Source organism: Anabas testudineus, chromosome 18, assembly GCF_900324465.2.
Source record: "Anabas testudineus chromosome 18, fAnaTes1.2, whole genome shotgun sequence".
Lineage (NCBI taxonomy): Eukaryota > Metazoa > Chordata > Actinopteri > Anabantiformes > Anabantidae > Anabas > Anabas testudineus.
The window spans coordinates 17,764,322-17,781,581 of NC_046627.1; the positions used below are offsets into that span (position 1 = coordinate 17,764,322).

The window sequence follows — 17,260 nt, forward strand, 5'->3', positions numbered from 1 at the left end:
CAAATAAAAACAGTTTAAATACTCATATTGGTTCATGGCTCTTGTTTAAAAACACGTATCCTTTCCTTTTACTCAGTAAAACTTAGTAGACTATTTTAGCAATAGTAATAGTTGAGTAAATATATTTGTATTAGAATCTCTACTTATAATGGAGTAAATGTTTAGGCATTTCTACTGTTTGTTTTTTGGAGTATTGAGTTTGCTATTCTGTCCCACTTCTGATTAAACACCCACCAAATAAAAACACAGATAAATACATAAGAAAACTAAGTTTAAAAAACATCAAATCAATACAAAACCACATGGTTATCGATGTGAATCTGCAGTGGATGATTCATGTAAAACACAAGTTTTAATTCCCAGTTCTAATAAAAAAGGGACTTTGGGGGTGGGGGCACGGCGGGGAGCGTACGTAACAGAAAGGGGGCTACGTGTTTGCGTCACACGCCGCGTTGGCTCGCAGAAAGTGGCGAAAAGTTTTCAGACCCCCTCCTCCGTATGTTTTTGTTGGGGGAAAAAGTTGTAGGTCGTGTGAATGTAGCGTGTCCGTCGTCGTTTCGCCCCTCGGTAGCGGGGGAATGCGAGTTTTTAACTTCAGTGGAGCCTCACAGCGAGCTTTGGAGCAGGGTTTTACCGCTTTACGTCCTCTGGCTCGGAGTGAAAATCGCCCTGGCCATCATCGGTTCACCTCTACCGTTTTAGCCACCTAGCTAGCTCCGCTGCTAGCTAACCACCCCACAAAGTTAACGCTACCTCGCCGCATACTCTCTGTTTCTTGTGGGCACTTCCAGCTCTTAAGGAGGGGGGAAAAAAGGCCACCGTAGCCATGGCGGAAACCAAAATAATTTATCATATCGATGAAGAGGAGACGCCTTATTTGGTGAAGATACCTATTGCTGCCGAAAATATCACTTTGCTGGATTTTAAGCAGGTCTTGAACAAGCCAAACTACAAGTTCTTCTTCAAGTCTATGGACCAGGACTTCGGGTGAGCTGCAGTGATTTTCTCCCCCCTTGTGTGGTTTGCATGCAAAATGAAGGTTTAGTGCAAGATAAAAGTTTGAAAATAATCCTATTAATGTTTGGTTTTCTGGTTGAGGAGGGGGGGGGGGGGGGAATGTGTTAGCTCCACTTTCAACACTACAAAAAGTTTTTAGTTTGGAAAATATCTTGTGAGCAGCTGTCGTGTATTTGTCACAGAGAATAACTTGAGAATGAAATCAGCACATCCTTAATCAGAAACTGCAAAGTTATAATGACTGGTGATGAATATCCAAGTGGCTCTAAAGATACTAAGAGCATGTAGGCTGGGACATTTCTCAGAAAACATCATCATTACAATGGGAGGCATTCCCTGTCCCTGCTGCTTTTCTTTACCCTAATCCTCATCCCTCCCTCCCTCCTTCAGTCCATCATCTTGTGAAATCCTCGCCTTTTCTTTCTTTTGGGACTGAAGCCAGGGTTTTGTCTCCCCTCTTAACACTTTGGCCTGCCATCCATCCTTTCATTCCCTGGCTTCCTCCCTTCTTCTCCCCTTTCTCCCAACCCATTCCTCCAGAAAAAAAAAAAGCTGTCTCCTCTCTTCTATCAATTAATCTTTTTTTCCTGTGCGGCTGCTGTGCGTATTCCTGCAGAGGAATGCATGTTTGTGGTTTATTCACCCAGTGAGACCCTTAGGGGGTTCTGTTAAATGCATTGTAGTCTTGGATGAGTATTAAGACTGGGCTATTTGCCTGTTTTGCTCCTTGGATGCCACCTCTGCTATGAGAGCTGCAAGATCAACTCCAAGACCAAGATTACATGGAGGAGATGACTTTTTTTATTAGACCTTTCTATAGAGCTGCTCCTCTGATGCTGATTATTTGGACATTATTAGCAGCAACATAACTGACTGGTAGAGATTTTTGTTTTAGAAAATCAGTGGTAAGTGCCTAACATTAAATTATGTCTTTCCAAAATATGCTTTGTCATACTAGTAAGAAATGATAGCTTACTATTAGCTTAAAGTCTCTGTAAATTATTTACTTATAAACTGTTCGCAGCTCAAGATATTATTCATCTGCTGTCAGAAAGAAATTTGTAGAAAACAGCCACAATAACTGTCTACCCCAACTTGTATTATAAGTATGTCAATTAGTATAATGTAAAATCAATAAAGCTCTAAATCTGAAAACCAAACATAATAAAATAGCCTTTATAAATGGAGGATTTAGTGCATGACTGTTTTATTTGGAATGAATTAGTTTTATCTAGGTGTCCCCTGAAAGCTACTAGCGTCTAAAGCTACTAGCGTCTAATAACTGCGAAAAGCTATCTAAAAAGCAGTGCCATGGACACAGTTACACATGTAGAGCTTATCTTTCTAAACTTCTAATGGTCTACTGTCACTATTTTAACTTGCGTTAACACAATCACCAGTGTGATTCACAAGCTAGTGGTCAAATTAGGAGCTTGTTCCTGTGTAAGTAGACAGGGCATGATTACTCTCTGCTTGTATGCAAGCACACAATGTTCATTTCAAGAATTACCCACACCAAACCCACAGAGCAAGAAAAGTCACTCAAAGGGGACATGTAAGAAAGAAATCCCAGTTTTTAAGTTGTGCAGTCTGGCATCACACTCTCTCATTTGAATATCTCCAGCTGAGTTCAGATGAAAAATTTCAAACATAGCTCTGAGTCAGCTGTCCAATCAAAGCAGGGACGTTTTCCCCCCCTCTCCGACCCAGGAGAGGAGTGTGTAATAGTGTGTGTTTTCATTTGCCCTGGTACGAGGCCAGCTGTCGACGAGAGCTGTGTGTGTGGCAGCGGGGGAGATCCATGTAGCAGAGCAAGCCAGGGCCGGTGCTGGGAATCTGGGGCTGGACGGAGGCCATTTGCTGGGTCTCTGGGGTGTCCACAGGGAAAGGCAGGAAAGGGTAGAAGGAGTGGGGTGGTTCGCTCTGAGTTTTTGAATAATCTGCTGTGTTCATATTCTTGTGAGAGGAATCAGAGAGATGTTTTTTTTTTATTGTTTTGTAAAAGGAGATTATGTCTTGGGGTGAGGAATTTTATGATAACAAGAGAATGGGAAAAGGGAAGTGGAGAGGTGGTCAGGGTTTAGAAGATTTAAGTGGACTTGGCATATTTCAGGGCTGTTTGTGCATTATTTGTGTGTGTGTGTAATGAGTCGACTGTGGTCACTTGTTTGTTTGAAGGGCTGAGGAATGAGGACAATTACACTCTCAGGAGAAGAATGTCGCATCTGTTCCTCTGCTGTCTCGATGCAGATTCTTGCAGCGTGAGGGTGAAAAAGTTAAATAAATCAGATGGAAGAATTGTTCGTTTGTTAACTAACATTCAGTAACCAGACACACAGCGCTCAAAGGCTAAGGCTTCCTGCTGCAGCTCGCCACCAGTGCCCACAACAATCTGGCCGTATACTAACACTCGCCCACAAAACCAGCACTCAGCAGCTGCTTACGAAAGCCCAGTGGAGCTTGACCAAGTCTCACACTCAGAAAAGGAGGTACACTGGCAGATGAAGCTGGAAAAAGAAAACTTTTGAAGGGGTTTGGAGCAGACAAGTGTCCTCTCTATAGCACTTACTACTGTGATAACACAGTGGCTGTCTGCTGGAGGGAAGTTAAACTACTAGAGCTGGATGTTTGAATATCTGACAAACACGGAGGAGACTACAGAGAGCGAGAATAAAAGCCAGACGGGTGTGTTGCCTTTAAGGAGCTTTGTCATTGTGGACACTGGGTTCCCACAGTAGCTGTTACTGAGGGGTGCACAGGATTTACATGCAGATTTAGCCGACTGGTTGTGTAATTTGCAGGGAGGCACAAAAGCAATAAGAGTTTGTGTGTTTCAGCTTGCCGGTAGGACCGAAGAAATTCCATAGTGTCTCTCACATGCACAGTTTCATTTGTTCTTTTCTTTGATATCTCTGCTGACTTATGGCTTTGTGCCTTGGGTGGTGTGATGGTAATATTATTAGATTTGTGGGTAATCCTAGTGATTAAATTATACTTACTATACTACAGAGGAAAACTGAAGCTGAATGAAGGAATGGTTGACTTTGATTAGTCAGCCACTTTAAGAAAAGAGGACTTTAGTGATCAGCCAAAAAGACAAAATATTTTCAACATAAAATAAAAGATTAGAACATAATCTGAGGAAGCACGTACAAATGTTTCAAAGCCAGCATCCTTACACCATCATCTGAAACGCTTATCTTGTAAGGGGTCGCAGGGTGGCGACTGGGATCGGCTCCAGCATCCCTTTACAAGATAAGCAGTTCAGATGACGGTGTAACAGTAGTCACCATTTACCATAACACTTAGTGAATCACTGCAAATGTACTCCAGGGCCATTTATAACTCCTTATCATACATGTTTGCGATTAGAAAGTAGCTAATAACGTCTGTGGTGCTGAAAATTGTAAGCGAACGGTGCTAAGTGCTGCTTTGTTCACGGTTTGTGTATCTGCATTTCTAGGTTGTCTGTTGTTATAGAAAGTTATTTTTGCACATTATCTTACATTTAGGTAAAAACAAATGCAAACTGAATACCTATCCTAAGAGATCCAACTAATTGGGTCCTACCCTAGATATTTCTGGTTATATTAGGTCATTGTGGGAAAAGTTGCAACTCATTGAGCATGATTACTTTATGCTAGTATTGCATTTTTATATGAATTAGCATAAAATGGGTCATAGTGCCTTGATCCTATTTACCGGTAACCAAAACACAGTGTATGTTATATTTAAGTGGCTTTGCAATTACTTTTCTAGATATGTGGCTGTAATATACTGTACAAGTATGTGATAATGTGATATGAAATCATTCAATTACATACAAATGCTTAAAAAATAAATTTACAGTTGTTGTGCTGATGTGATATAAGCGGAAGTATCAGTTATTTGTTGGACTGATTCATAAAACATCTGGTACCACACGCAAAAGAAATATAGCACATGAACAGGAACAACTTGTCAAAGCATATTTTGGTGATATTTTACTCTACTAAGCCTGGCACCTGATTTATTTCAGCCATGTTGTGGTCATAGCCTAAAATATTTCATGTAAAGTGTCAGTAATTTAAACTATTTAATTCTCTTGCAGCTTGTTTTTTTCTTTATGAGCATTGGTATAGTTTTCAGCCTTCATTCCTCCACTCCCCTTGTCCTATCCAACCATTACATACCACGCCATGATGTTATGAAGGCAGAACAATTTATACCTGCTGAAACTCAGTCTGTCTTTGTTTTTCAGGGTGGTGAAGGAAGAGATTTCAGATGATAGTGCCAAGTTGCCATGTTTCAACGGCAGAGTGGTGTCATGGGTAAGAAATATTAACCCTGCTTCTTATTTCTAATGAAAAGGGAGTGGGAACTATCCACATTTCACTGGTGACCATTGTTCTAAATCCATAAGTGACCTAATTTCAACAACTTCCCACTGAGGGTTGTCTGGAAATGTCAAGGCTTAGCTTTTACCTTAAAAGTCAGCCAACATTATCAGCCTGAGGGTGCTTTCAGAAACTGCTTTTCCTTTTCCTGTGCATTCCCTGAGACCTCCCTCTCTAATGATCTTTTCTAATGAGCAGCAATAAAATGTAATTCAACTCAGATTTCAGTCATTTAATTTGCATATTAAACTGCAGCGCCATCAAATCTTTCTACTTTGGGTTTGTGCTTGGGAGAGTGTTGGATAAACTTTTACTGGGTGTAATAAAAAGTAAATTCTGTAAAGAGAGGAGCTTGAACCATTGAAGCCAGGTTAAACATGAGGAAACGGACTCAGCAGTTTGTCACTGCAGCAATAACATGTACAGGTAAGTTAGCTAAAATCTAAAAATGTTCATCTGAGCCTTTTATTAAAGTTATCATCGTCATGTCTTTTTCTAAGGTAGGGTTCATTCTGACAAAAGAAATCTTTGTCTGTCTGTTCTATTTAGTTTAGTAGCAGGTTAATGGTAAAATGTAGTTTTAGTTTAGTATTTGATAATGATATGATTATATTTTATTATCACTGGCCCTCAAGCTGTGTCTTGTGGCCAAAAAGATACTGATAATTTGTGCTATTTTGATGTTGCTACTGCCGTATTGTGAATCAGTGTTAATATAGTTTTTATAGGTTCTATTGCCCATAATTATCTCATGACATAACAGACATGAGGAAGGTGAATGTTTCTCTCATTGTGTTCGATGCTCATTTTTGCTGAGTTGCGCAGTTGTTAGACAGTTGCCAGGTACAGTTTTCACACTTTTCAGTCGCTGTACCCCACCCAGCAGTGTACATTTGCAGAGAGACAAAAACACAGGGACTTGGCCCAGTTAGGCAGGTTTGAGGCCGAAGCATCTGTTAAGTGCATAAGAATGAAGGAAGGCATTTAAAGTGGGGGAGACAAAGCTCAGAGACCAGAGGGACTGATATGTGATCTGCAGGCCAAGATGGATGAAGGGATCCCAGAAGACGAGTGTTTCATAGTCGCACAGCCATTAGAGCAGGGAGTGACTCACTAAAGAGCGTGAACGTCAGCCTTTTGAAGCTGATAGACTCCATTTGGTTGAATTATTTTGATGGGGAGTGCTAAAGTTCTTCATCTGAACTCGTCTGATGCTCCTGCCATCCAAAGGCTGAAGGTATAGTGTATACATAGTGACTTCTCCAACTTTAAACAACTTTACTTTGACCCAATACACCCATACTTTTTTTTTTTTTTGCCCAACAGGTTCTTTTCATTCTCTTCTTCTGTATGTTTATGGTTCATGTAACTGGATGCTGTATGACATTCATACTGATTGTTAATGTGTGTTACCGTGTGTGTGTGTGTGTGTGTGTGTGTGTTGGAGGGGGCACTTCTTGTTGTATAATGAAGAGAGACAGGTTAAGTGTAGGATAACGTTTCAGTACGCCCTTGAGAAGTCCATCTGAAAAGAGTACAGTGTTTGTGTGTCAAAGTAATTGACATCTTACCCGTTTCTCCTCTCTGCCTCCTTTCATTCCTCTTTTCTTCTCACTCTCCCTTTGAATTTGTGCCACTTGTTTTGTGGCCGTTTTTCTCCACTCTCCTTTTTACTTTTCACTTTCTCTCTCTTTACATTTTAATCTTTCTTTTCCTCTTGTCTGTAAATCTTTTTAATTTTTTCTCCCTCTTTCAGTTGGTGTCTTCAGACACTCCAGCAGCGGAGCCTCCAGTGGCGGTGGTCCCTCCTGTGGAAACTCCTACCCAGCCTTCACCCCCTCCTCCACCCTTGCCACCCCCACCTGTAGAGAGGACTGGGGGCATTGGCGACTCCAGACCACCCTCCTTCCAGTAAGCAAAGCTCTTAGAAAGACATCACAAAGCCAATAACCCCTCGCACAAGCTGCACATGAATACTTTAAAATCACACATGTGCTTCTCCCACAGCTGTAATGTCGATACTGTCTCTTTTCCTGAATATGTCATACACTCCCAGTATCAGTTTACGACGACAATAACAGGAATACTACAGGAAATTTTAATTTGATCTTAGCAGGGGACGCCCTTGTTTTTTTGTTTGTTTGTTTTTTAACATGACAAGGAAAAGTTTCAGACATACACTTACCTCCTAGAATTTTCTTTCTTAAACTTGTATTTTCCTGCTTTTAAAATCTAGAGCAGAAAAAAAAAATCAGTTTTTTTATTATATTACATCACTTTAAGAATGCTTTGGTTTTAGTTTAAGTATCATTAAACATGTAATATTTGATTTGGAAGCAGAGCAATAAGCTCTACATGCAACATTGACTTATTCATTATCACCTTAGTAAGTACATAACGTGAACATGTTAGACAGTTGTTGCCAGTGTACACATCCAGCTACATGAAGAGATATCACTGACCTGGTGTCCTGTTTCTGCAAACATAATTAAAGTAAATCTAATATTCACTCTTGCTGAACTCTGGAAAAGAGATACATGGCTTTGGAGCTGCTAAATGCAGCTACTACAGTATGTGTGTCTGCCATTTAGTGCTGGGCAGGTACCATTCAGTGGGTTTATCAGAGTTTTGTTTTGAAATAACACTGATTAGAGCAGCAAGAGTGAACCAAAACAGTAAAGCTGTGGGTTGCAAAAACCAAAACAGTGATTTTAAAAAGGCTAAAAACTCTTCAGATAACAGATATTTCTCTGTGGACTTGTCATGAGCAGCCTTTGCTCATTACAAAGTTATTTGATATATTGCTAATATCAAAACTATAGCTGTGTAGCTACTTTTTTAGTATCAAATAACAATCCAAACAATCTTCGTCCTTTACTAATCTTTGTAGTGTCCTATTTTATCCAGCTAAAATGTGAGGAACCCACATTTAATGTAATTTGAAAATACTCTGTAAAGTCCAGAACAAATTAAATGTCTGTAATTTTAATAGTTTCACTCTCAGTTCCTTGAAATGTATGTGTGTGTGGAGCTCTTTAAGTTTGGTTTAGAGGTCAGTTGGAGTTCATACCCATCAGTGCAACCATCCATTATGGCTGCAGAGCACTCATTCCTTTTTTATGTTTGGACTTCATCCTCTGTGCCTCCTTCAGCTTCCAGACAGTGGCCTGGTGGTTTTTGAATCCAATTTTAAATTAAACAATTTCCTTTTAACTTCACTAAATGTGCGGTTGGCAGCCAGCAGAGAATTAACCATGTTGGTTATTTCTTTCCATGCTGTAGTTGGAGTTGGAACAACTGTGTTGCTCATACTGGAAAATTAAGTGTAATTCTTCAAAATAGTAGGGTTTCTGTGACAGTCCGATGAAGACAAGTCTTATTGCTTTCATCAAGCTATCACCATGGACCAAGACTTTCTCTTCCTGCCTGTTTAATGAGAACATTTGTTAGTGTCCACATGGTACTCAAATCTGACTGGAGCGTTTGATTTTTGCTCCATGCATATTAGCCTGAGACAGCATGTTCCCCTGGAGTCTGGCTTCTTCTTGCTCCTTCTGAATGACACAAAAGTGAATTTACTGTTTAAGAAAGCATTGAACAAAAATGGTGCACATGGCAGAGGCGCAAGGAGGAAGCTGCTACTCTCCAAAAAGAACATTGCTGCCCATCTGCTGTTGGAAAGCGGAAAATGTCAAGGTGTCCTTCAGAAAGTGGATTATGCAGCAGACAAATCGTTCTACCAAGCAATGGATTAAGCAGAAGAAATCTAATGTTTTGGAACGATATAGTCAAAGTCTAGACATTAATCCTACAGAAATGCTGTGGAAGGACTTGAGGCAGGCAGTTCCTGCAAACAAGTCAGCCAACATGTCTGAGTTCAAGCTGTTCTGTGAGAAGGAATGGGCTAAAATCCCTTCAAGCTGATGTGCAGAGCTGATAAACAGTTACAGGAAATGTTTAGTTGAAGTTATTGCTGCAATAGGGGGTCACATCGGATACTTAAAGCATGGCTTCACATGCCTTTGCCACAAACAAAGCTCCTGTGGTTATTTATTCAGAAACATGCGTAACTAGTGGTGTATTCTTAAATCATAAAACATGTTTATTAATTATGTGAGTACCATATATAGAAGCCACCACATTCATCGCTTACACAAAAATGTTCTTCTTTTACAGCCCCAATGCCACAGGCAGTGTGGAAACGCTGGACGACCAGACTGAAACAGAGTCTGTAGTTTCCTTCAGGAGAGAGAGACCTCGGCACAGAGACAACATAGAGCAGCACGGTGAGAAACAGCAGAGCACAGCAGTGACGTAAAAATGGACCTTTGACAGTGTGCCATCAAGATTTGGTACTCTGCCAACATCCAAACAATGAATAGGTCATGATAGAATCAAGGAATGTTGAGAAGTGAGGAATGTTTGTGATCTATGGAAACAAAGGTAAACACTGACCTGAGCAAACATGAAATTTCACGTCAAATCCTAAGTCCTTACTTCTTCTTGGGTGTCCCAGGGCCTCGTATGAATGGCCAGAGTCGTCTAGAGCGCCACCTGGCAGGATATGAGAGCTCCAGCACGATGATGAGCAGTGAGCTGGAAACTACCAGCTTCTGTGACTCTGAGGACGACGACACCATGAGCAGGTAGGACACCGAGGACGATGAACTGTAAAAGATTTTTGTTCATCTCTTTGTGGTTTTGGTAGATGACATTTTTAGTAGAATTTAAAAGATGCGATGTGAAGTATGTTTTTGTGTATGAACAAAGCTAACTCGAATTTTAATTAATAATTAAATCTTTTGTTTTTTTATCATTTACAGTGGCAAAAAAGTATCACACCTTTTGGAATATTATTTGTATTAATTTGTCATAAAATGTGATCTGGTCTTCATCTAAGTAGCAAATATTAACAAATATAATGTGCCTAAAATAATAACACAAAACAAATTCTGATCATTTCTCTCTTTTTTGAGAACAACCATAAAGACCCCATAGTGCTAGTGGAAAAAGTATGTGAAATTCACATACTTTTTCTTGAGTATTTATTGAGGGTATATATTGTTTTTCTTTTGCCTTTTTTTCTTGGCTTTGATAGTAGGAGATGATGCTAATTGGATTAAAATACCATCTCCTTCTGGGAGTTTGTGAATTTTACTGAAGTGTTGGCTCAGTGTATAAAGGCTTTTTTTTATGTCTCCAGTTTGGACACTCTTGCTGCCATGTTGGGGTTTTTTCTTAATCTGTTTTATTGATATACAATCTTTTTTTAGGATTATGCAGTGATATGGAATAAATATTTTTAATAAAAGAGAGTATAGTTACTGATCTTTTGGCTGTTTTGACACAGGATGGCTTCTCATTTTTTAGAATTCAGACACTTATATGTCATGTTTCCTGCAGTAATAAAACTTAGTATATCTTGTATATCTTATTTTGTTTATAATAATAATAATGGTGATTATGATACAAATAAGTCATATTTTCATAAATACAATAATTCAACTCGAGCTCTAATGTTTTAGTTGTAGTCACTTAAACAAATAAGTTCAGTGTGTCTTGGCTGGTAGTCTTACAGTGATTTACTAGAGAATATAATACCGCTTTTTGTTTTGGATGGGTTTCACAGAAGAAGATGATTGAGTTAAATTAGATTAAAATGTCATTGAAGTGTGGGCTTGATGTATATACTGTATCTGCTTTTTTGTGTCTCCAGCTTGAACAATTTATCCTGCCTAAATAAGACTATTCTTATTTATTTATTTGTTTATTAGGGGTTTTGTACATTGTTATGGAACAAATGGTTTTCGTTTGCACGACTCAAAGTCATGAGGATGAAATATGACCAATCCATAAACACGTGTTAAAAACAAAAGGGACGACGGCGGCAACAAGCCTGTTAAAGGTTATGACGGCTTGTTTCTTGTCTGACCTATCACCTTGTGTTGACCTTTGTTGTTGAACTTGTAGGTTCAGCAGTGCAACAGAGCAGAGCACAGCGTCCAGGCTGCTTAAACGCCACCGTCGACGCAGGAAACAGCGCCCTCCACGTCTCGAGAGGGTACGTACAGACCTCCACCTTTTGTATTTATGTTACTGATTTACAGTTTCCAGCGGTTCTTTTAAATCTGGCTGCTATAGTTGATTAATTGTTGTTTCTTATTGAATCAGTCATTTAAAACAGAGAACGTATTTATGTATCTCATAAAGTAAACATGTGGTATTCGTCTTCAGGCTTCTTCCTTCAGCAGTGTGACAGACTCTACAATGTCCTTGAACATCATCACTGTCACTCTCAACATGGGTCTGTACACTTTTCTCTCGTGTTCTTGTTTTGAACTTCAAGTATTTCTGAGCAGTTGAAGCAGTGAAATAATAAAATGTGTCTGTACCATTTATTAGTACCGCAGACTAAACTTACACCATTTCTTTCTCTCTATCTTTTTAATTCAATAAACAGAGAAGTACAACTTCTTAGGGATCAGCATTGTTGGCCAGAGCAATGAAAGGGGTGATGGAGGCATCTACATCGGCTCCATCATGAAAGGAGGAGCTGTGGCTGCAGACGGCCGCATAGAACCTGGTGACATGCTGCTGCAGGTGAGGAGGGATTTAGGCTTAATCCCAACAAACAGACAGTTTTTGTTAATCTTTCAAATGACTGTTTAGTTGAATGATACCAGTGGAATACTAGTGTGGTTGTTTTGGTTTTAGGACATTGTGATATGTTTTGGAACAGCTAAGTGTTGGTGCAGTTGTAACTAATTCCTTTTTTTCCAATGTCATTAATAACTAAATAAGTTTTCTTATTCTTTGTTCTTCCCAAGGTGAACGACATCAACTTTGAGAATATGAGCAATGACGATGCCGTGCGGGTGCTGAGAGAGATTGTACACAAGCCAGGGTGAGTTCTTGCTTTCATTTTGAATATTGTTGGAGCCAAGTTTTTAGCTTTATAATTTAATTGCTTTTTTTTTTTTTTTCTTCTGATGTTTGTTAGGCCCATAATCCTCACGGTGGCCAAGTGCTGGGACCCCTCTCCTCAGGGCTACTTCACGCTGCCTCGTAGTAAGTACCGGGCACCTTCACACTCACTGACAAAGCAGCTTTTTATTCGCTTAATTCAGTGTGAGTAAAACTAACCTGGTCTTTTCTTTTTACCTGTGCAGATGAACCAATCCGACCTATCGACCCGGCAGCGTGGGTCAGCCACTCTGTGGCTATGACTGGGACATTCCCTCCCTACCCAGGCAGCTCCTCCCTTAGCACGATCACCTCTTCCTCCTCTGTCACGGAGACTGAACGTGAGAGCCTTTTTCCATAACGTCTCATTTTCTGTGTGCTGTAATCAACCTCTCTTCTTTATTCTCTGCTCTTTGACACAATGTTCACATACAGCTGTGTTCTCTTCACTTTCTTTGTCAGTCTGTTGAAAGTCAAGTATCTTTTTTCTCCTACATTGTTCGTCCATCTCTCTCCTCACAACAGTGGAAGGAATCATTTTTCACATCTGTCTCCCTCCTTTTGTCGCTGCTGTTGTGTGTTGTGATAAATGTGTCTACTGCTCTCATCACATTGATCTCCTCGTCAGAGTTACGCTCCTTGTCTTCTTGTTTCCTCCTTCCATTCTTTCACTCCTCATGTCTGCATATTCTTCCGTGTTTCTGAAAGGCTTTTCTCTCTCCAGGTTTTGACGACTTTAACTTGTCACTACACTCTGACATGGCATCAGTTGCAAAGGCCATGGCGTCACCAGAGTCGGGTCTGGAGGTCAGGGACCGCATGTGGCTTAAAATCACCATCCCCAACGCTTTCCTCGGTAAGACAGCAATGTAAACAAAGCAGACGAGAGTAGGGTTAGTTTGTTGAATGCTCTGTGCCTCACATGGCTTTACAGGGCAGGCATTATGTGCTTGGAATAGAAACCGTGTGACATGTGGGAGGGTAACATGAGTGCCTGTGTTGACTGGAAACATCTGTTTAATTGAAATCACCTGCAGATGAGTCACAAAGACTAATTACGTGAACCCCAGTTGTACATTTTGTGCTTTTTATAATGAAACTTTAGGATTTTTTTTTTTTCTGATTTTATTGTTTTTATAATAAATCAGCAGCTTACAGGAGGAGATTTAGATACTGTTTTAGTCAAGCTCTGAAATTACTTTATGCTGTAGTCTTCTTAAAAATGATCAAGTTGGTAAAAGGACATGCTCTATTTTTTCCAACTCTAATACCTATTCCTATTTCTATTTTTGGGATTGCTCAAATAAACATTCTCTGACTAAGTACTGACTTTTTTTTCCATACCCTTCTATGTATCCATCACCAGGCTCCGATGTTGTGGAGTGGCTATTTCACCACATCGAGGGATTCCAGGACCGCCGTGAAGCCAGGAAATATGCCAGCAACCTGTTGAAAGCTGGTTTCATTCGACACACCGTCAACAAAATCACCTTCTCTGAACAGTGCTACTACGTATTCGGAGACTTGAGCGACTGTGAGAACTGTGAGTTACTGGAAAACATTGACATCAAAGACTGACTCATGTCTACTGGGTGTTTGACTTAATCGTATTTAGCACACAGGCCTTATGTGGACACACTTGTTGTTCCAGGGGTCAAGCATGAGACATTTGACTTCCATCAATAAACTTAAACTATCCACACAACACACAACACAAATAACAAAGCAGGAAAAAAAACAACAAACTGGTTGCAAGAAGCGGCAGCTTAGCAAACAGCTATTACAGGTTTAGTACCCATGACATGTCTGGCGTTGATAAATATCAGTGTTCTGGTTTCTAATGTATTCTCAATGTGTAGATATTTATACATATGGAAGGTTAACATTTAAAGACACACAAGTTAAATAAAGAGTGTGTGCAATGAGTTTTTGTTTCATCATTCAACATTTTTGTATCTGTACAATTTGTAAAAAAAAAAAAAAGTTTTTTTATTATTTTCTTCGTCATCTTCATATCTCTCATACAGACATGGCCAACCTGTCACTGAATGACAATGATGGCTCCAGTGGGGCGTCAGATCAGGACACGCTGGCCCCGCTGCCACTCCCTGGGGCCTCCCCGTGGCCCATGATGCACACTTTTCCCTATCAGCCCTACCCTGCACATCCCTACTCCAGCCAGCCACCTCCATACCATGAGCTCACCAGCTACAGCTACACCCCTGGAAGCACCGGCAGCCAGCACAGCGAAGGTAAGCACATTCCTTAATATATCAAGCTGCTAAAATAAAGTGACTAGGTGGTTTAATGTCTCATTACAAGACCATTTTTTCAATGTTTAAAGGGGCAGTCCACAAATTTTACTTATGCAGCTCAGCTCACTTATCACTAGGAGTACTACTTGCCATGTGAAAACAGTTATGTAAAGTGCTCTGTCAGTCTAAGATACTAATGCATTTTAAATTAGGAATTGTGGGTTTTACTTAAAAAAAACATTTCCACAGCAAGGAATCGTCTTGACTCGACTCTTGGTGTTCCCACAGGCAGAAGTTAAGGGTAGTTCTGCCACCTTCAGTTTATTCTGAAAAAAAAAAAATGTCTCCTTGATGTGACAAACAGCCACATACCGAGAAGCATTCCTTCCATGTCCTCCATTGTGTCCAGCTATATACTTTTGCAGTGGAAAATGATATACCTAGTACTAAAAGTAAAACAAGGGGAGTCAGGTTTAGTTGAGCTGATACCATGTGGTGGAAAACCTTCATTGTCCTAGAAAATGCAATATTATACTAAGTACCCACTAAAAGAAGCCGTGATGTGAGATTTGAGCCAACTGCCAAACATGCTGTAAACACAGGATATGTTGACTTAACATCAAACACAGAAGAAAGTGGTGTTCAACGTTCAACTAGTCTTACTGCTCAGACCTGTTTGTCTGATTTAACAGTTTTTTCTTTCTGACCACAGGGAGCCGAAGCAGCGGCTCGACGAGAAGCGAGGGTGAGCGGCGTCGCAGCAGTAAAGGTCCCGGCAGCACCGTGGGTGGGGGGGAGAAATCCCCGTCTGGTGGGGGTGGAGAAGGTGGTGGCGCTGACTCTCGCTCTGGCAGCGGCAGCGAATCGGAGTACTCCACGCGTAGCAGCCTGAGGCGTGGCCACGGTTCAGCTGCCCCCAGCGAGCACAGCCACGCCTCCTCCCAGCGCTCGCATCATCACCGTATGCCCCAGCCGCCCCACATTTCCCCCTACCCCCCAGGTATCCTACCTTACAACCCCATGATGGTGATGATGGTACCCCAGCACCCACACCCAGCAATGGCAGCTGCACACGCTCTTTCTCACGCGCAGCAACTCCCCACACCTCCAATGCACCCAGCTCTACCCCCGCCGCCCTCCTCCACTCCAGGGGGGCCTCCTGGCGCCCCACCCACCCGCGACCTGGGCTCAGTACCCCCCGAGCTGACTGCATCACGGCAGTCCTTCCACCTGGCCATGGGAAACCCCAGCGAGTTCTTTGTGGATGTGATGTAGTTTTCTGTCTTGATGTTGAGTGACCATTCATGTGAAGTTGGTGTACAGTTCCCACTTGTCTTGACAAGGATCTGGTAGTATCTTTTTGAGCTCGCAAGGGCCTTTTGGATTTAGGGCACTTGTTACACATTTGGTGAGAACAGGGTTTAACATTGACAAAGAAAATGAGACAAACTTAAAACTCAGTTAATATGATATTTCATGGAATAATCCATCTAGTTTCTCTTATTCGGAGCCACTACATAACCGTCATGCTTTCAGTCCTAAATCCTGGAAGACCAGTACTACTTATCTCAGTAGTGAGCTCATTTGTGAGACAAATGATATTTTAGGAGCCACTTATCTCAGAGCTGCCTGTCCAGGAAGTGCACAGACCACAGTTTAACACTAGAGGGTGCCAGCTACACCATACTTGAAAGGATACAATCCTGTATGAATGTCTGGATCATCCAGCGAGATTCCTCGGTAGCACCGGAGTATATCGAGTGCCTTACTCTTTGAATGTTTAGAGACATTTTCACACTCCAGGTACATCATGTTCCAGCATTGTTTGACAATGAACGTCTTTGTATATATCTACTGCACCTGTGTAAATGCAGCAAAACACAACAACAAGCTCTAATGTGAAAAGAAAATAGGTCCAAAAAATGACAGGTGAACTTGTGTTTAGTAATCACTGTCTATGCCTAGTCATCAAATATCTCTTATTGTGAGGAGCACCATTGTTACTGATGTGGGACTGTAGAGGCTTAATGGTACTAGTTGGCAATAAAGAGACGATGCTGAAAGCGGTACTTTTTGATTGCATACAGTGTTTATCTAAAGTAACTGTGACCCAAATGCCCTAGCTCTCCATGCTTCTTTTTATGTTACTGACTCGCATTATTCACCTATTTCATTTTTGTATGACTGACTATATCAATCATGTATAACCAAACTATTAAGGTGCTAAATGAAGAGTCAACATTTCAAAAAGTGACATTGACAGTGTCACATTGTTTGATTTCGTATTGCCACCTTGGTTTGTTTATTTGAGAATAAATTTGATACTTACGTACTGTCCTGGCTTTGATTTATTTTTTATTTGATTTTACTTTAAGGGTGTTGGTGAACATAAACTTGCTTTGTTTAATGAGTCACTGACATGCTCTATGCTGATTTTTAATATAGGTTTAGGTTGGTGTATAATGCCTGGATTTTACATTTATGATCGATCAGCAGCAGAGAAATCATAAAGCAGATATGATCTCCAGATTTATTAGTCACAGTGCTGAATTGAACACATATTTCAGTTTATGAAACATTGTACATTGCCTGTCAGAAAAAGTAACCGTCTGGATTTAACTAAGCAAATAGGTAGGAGTTTCCATTTGA

At 40.6% G+C, this 17,260-nt stretch overlaps 1 protein-coding gene across 1 annotated transcript; it reads left to right on the plus strand.

The window, feature by feature from the left end:
- The first annotated feature begins 826 nt into the window (after positions 1-826).
- Positions 827-16,944, plus strand: dvl2 (dishevelled segment polarity protein 2). The gene is made up of 15 exons (XM_026353253.1): positions 827-987; positions 5,258-5,327; positions 7,150-7,304; positions 9,570-9,679; positions 9,910-10,039; positions 11,364-11,454; positions 11,628-11,697; positions 11,854-11,993; positions 12,221-12,297; positions 12,394-12,461; positions 12,563-12,697; positions 13,081-13,212; positions 13,723-13,899; positions 14,384-14,608; positions 15,324-16,944. Exons 1-15 carry the CDS (start codon positions 827-829, stop codon positions 15,884-15,886), a joined length of 2,304 nt encoding a protein of 767 aa, XP_026209038.1. The 3' UTR covers positions 15,887-16,944.
- The last annotated feature ends 316 nt before the right edge of the window (positions 16,945-17,260 follow it).

Coding starts and splice junctions, on each gene's coding strand:
- dvl2 (XM_026353253.1), top strand. CDS start 827: ATGGCGGAAACCAAAATAATTTATCATATCGATGAAGAGGAGACGCCT. Junction 988..5,257: donor TCTATGGACCAGGACTTCGG/GTGAGCTGCAGT, acceptor TTTGTTTTTCAG/GGTGGTGAAGGAAGAGATTT. Junction 5,328..7,149: donor ACGGCAGAGTGGTGTCATGG/GTAAGAAATATT, acceptor TCCCTCTTTCAG/TTGGTGTCTTCAGACACTCC.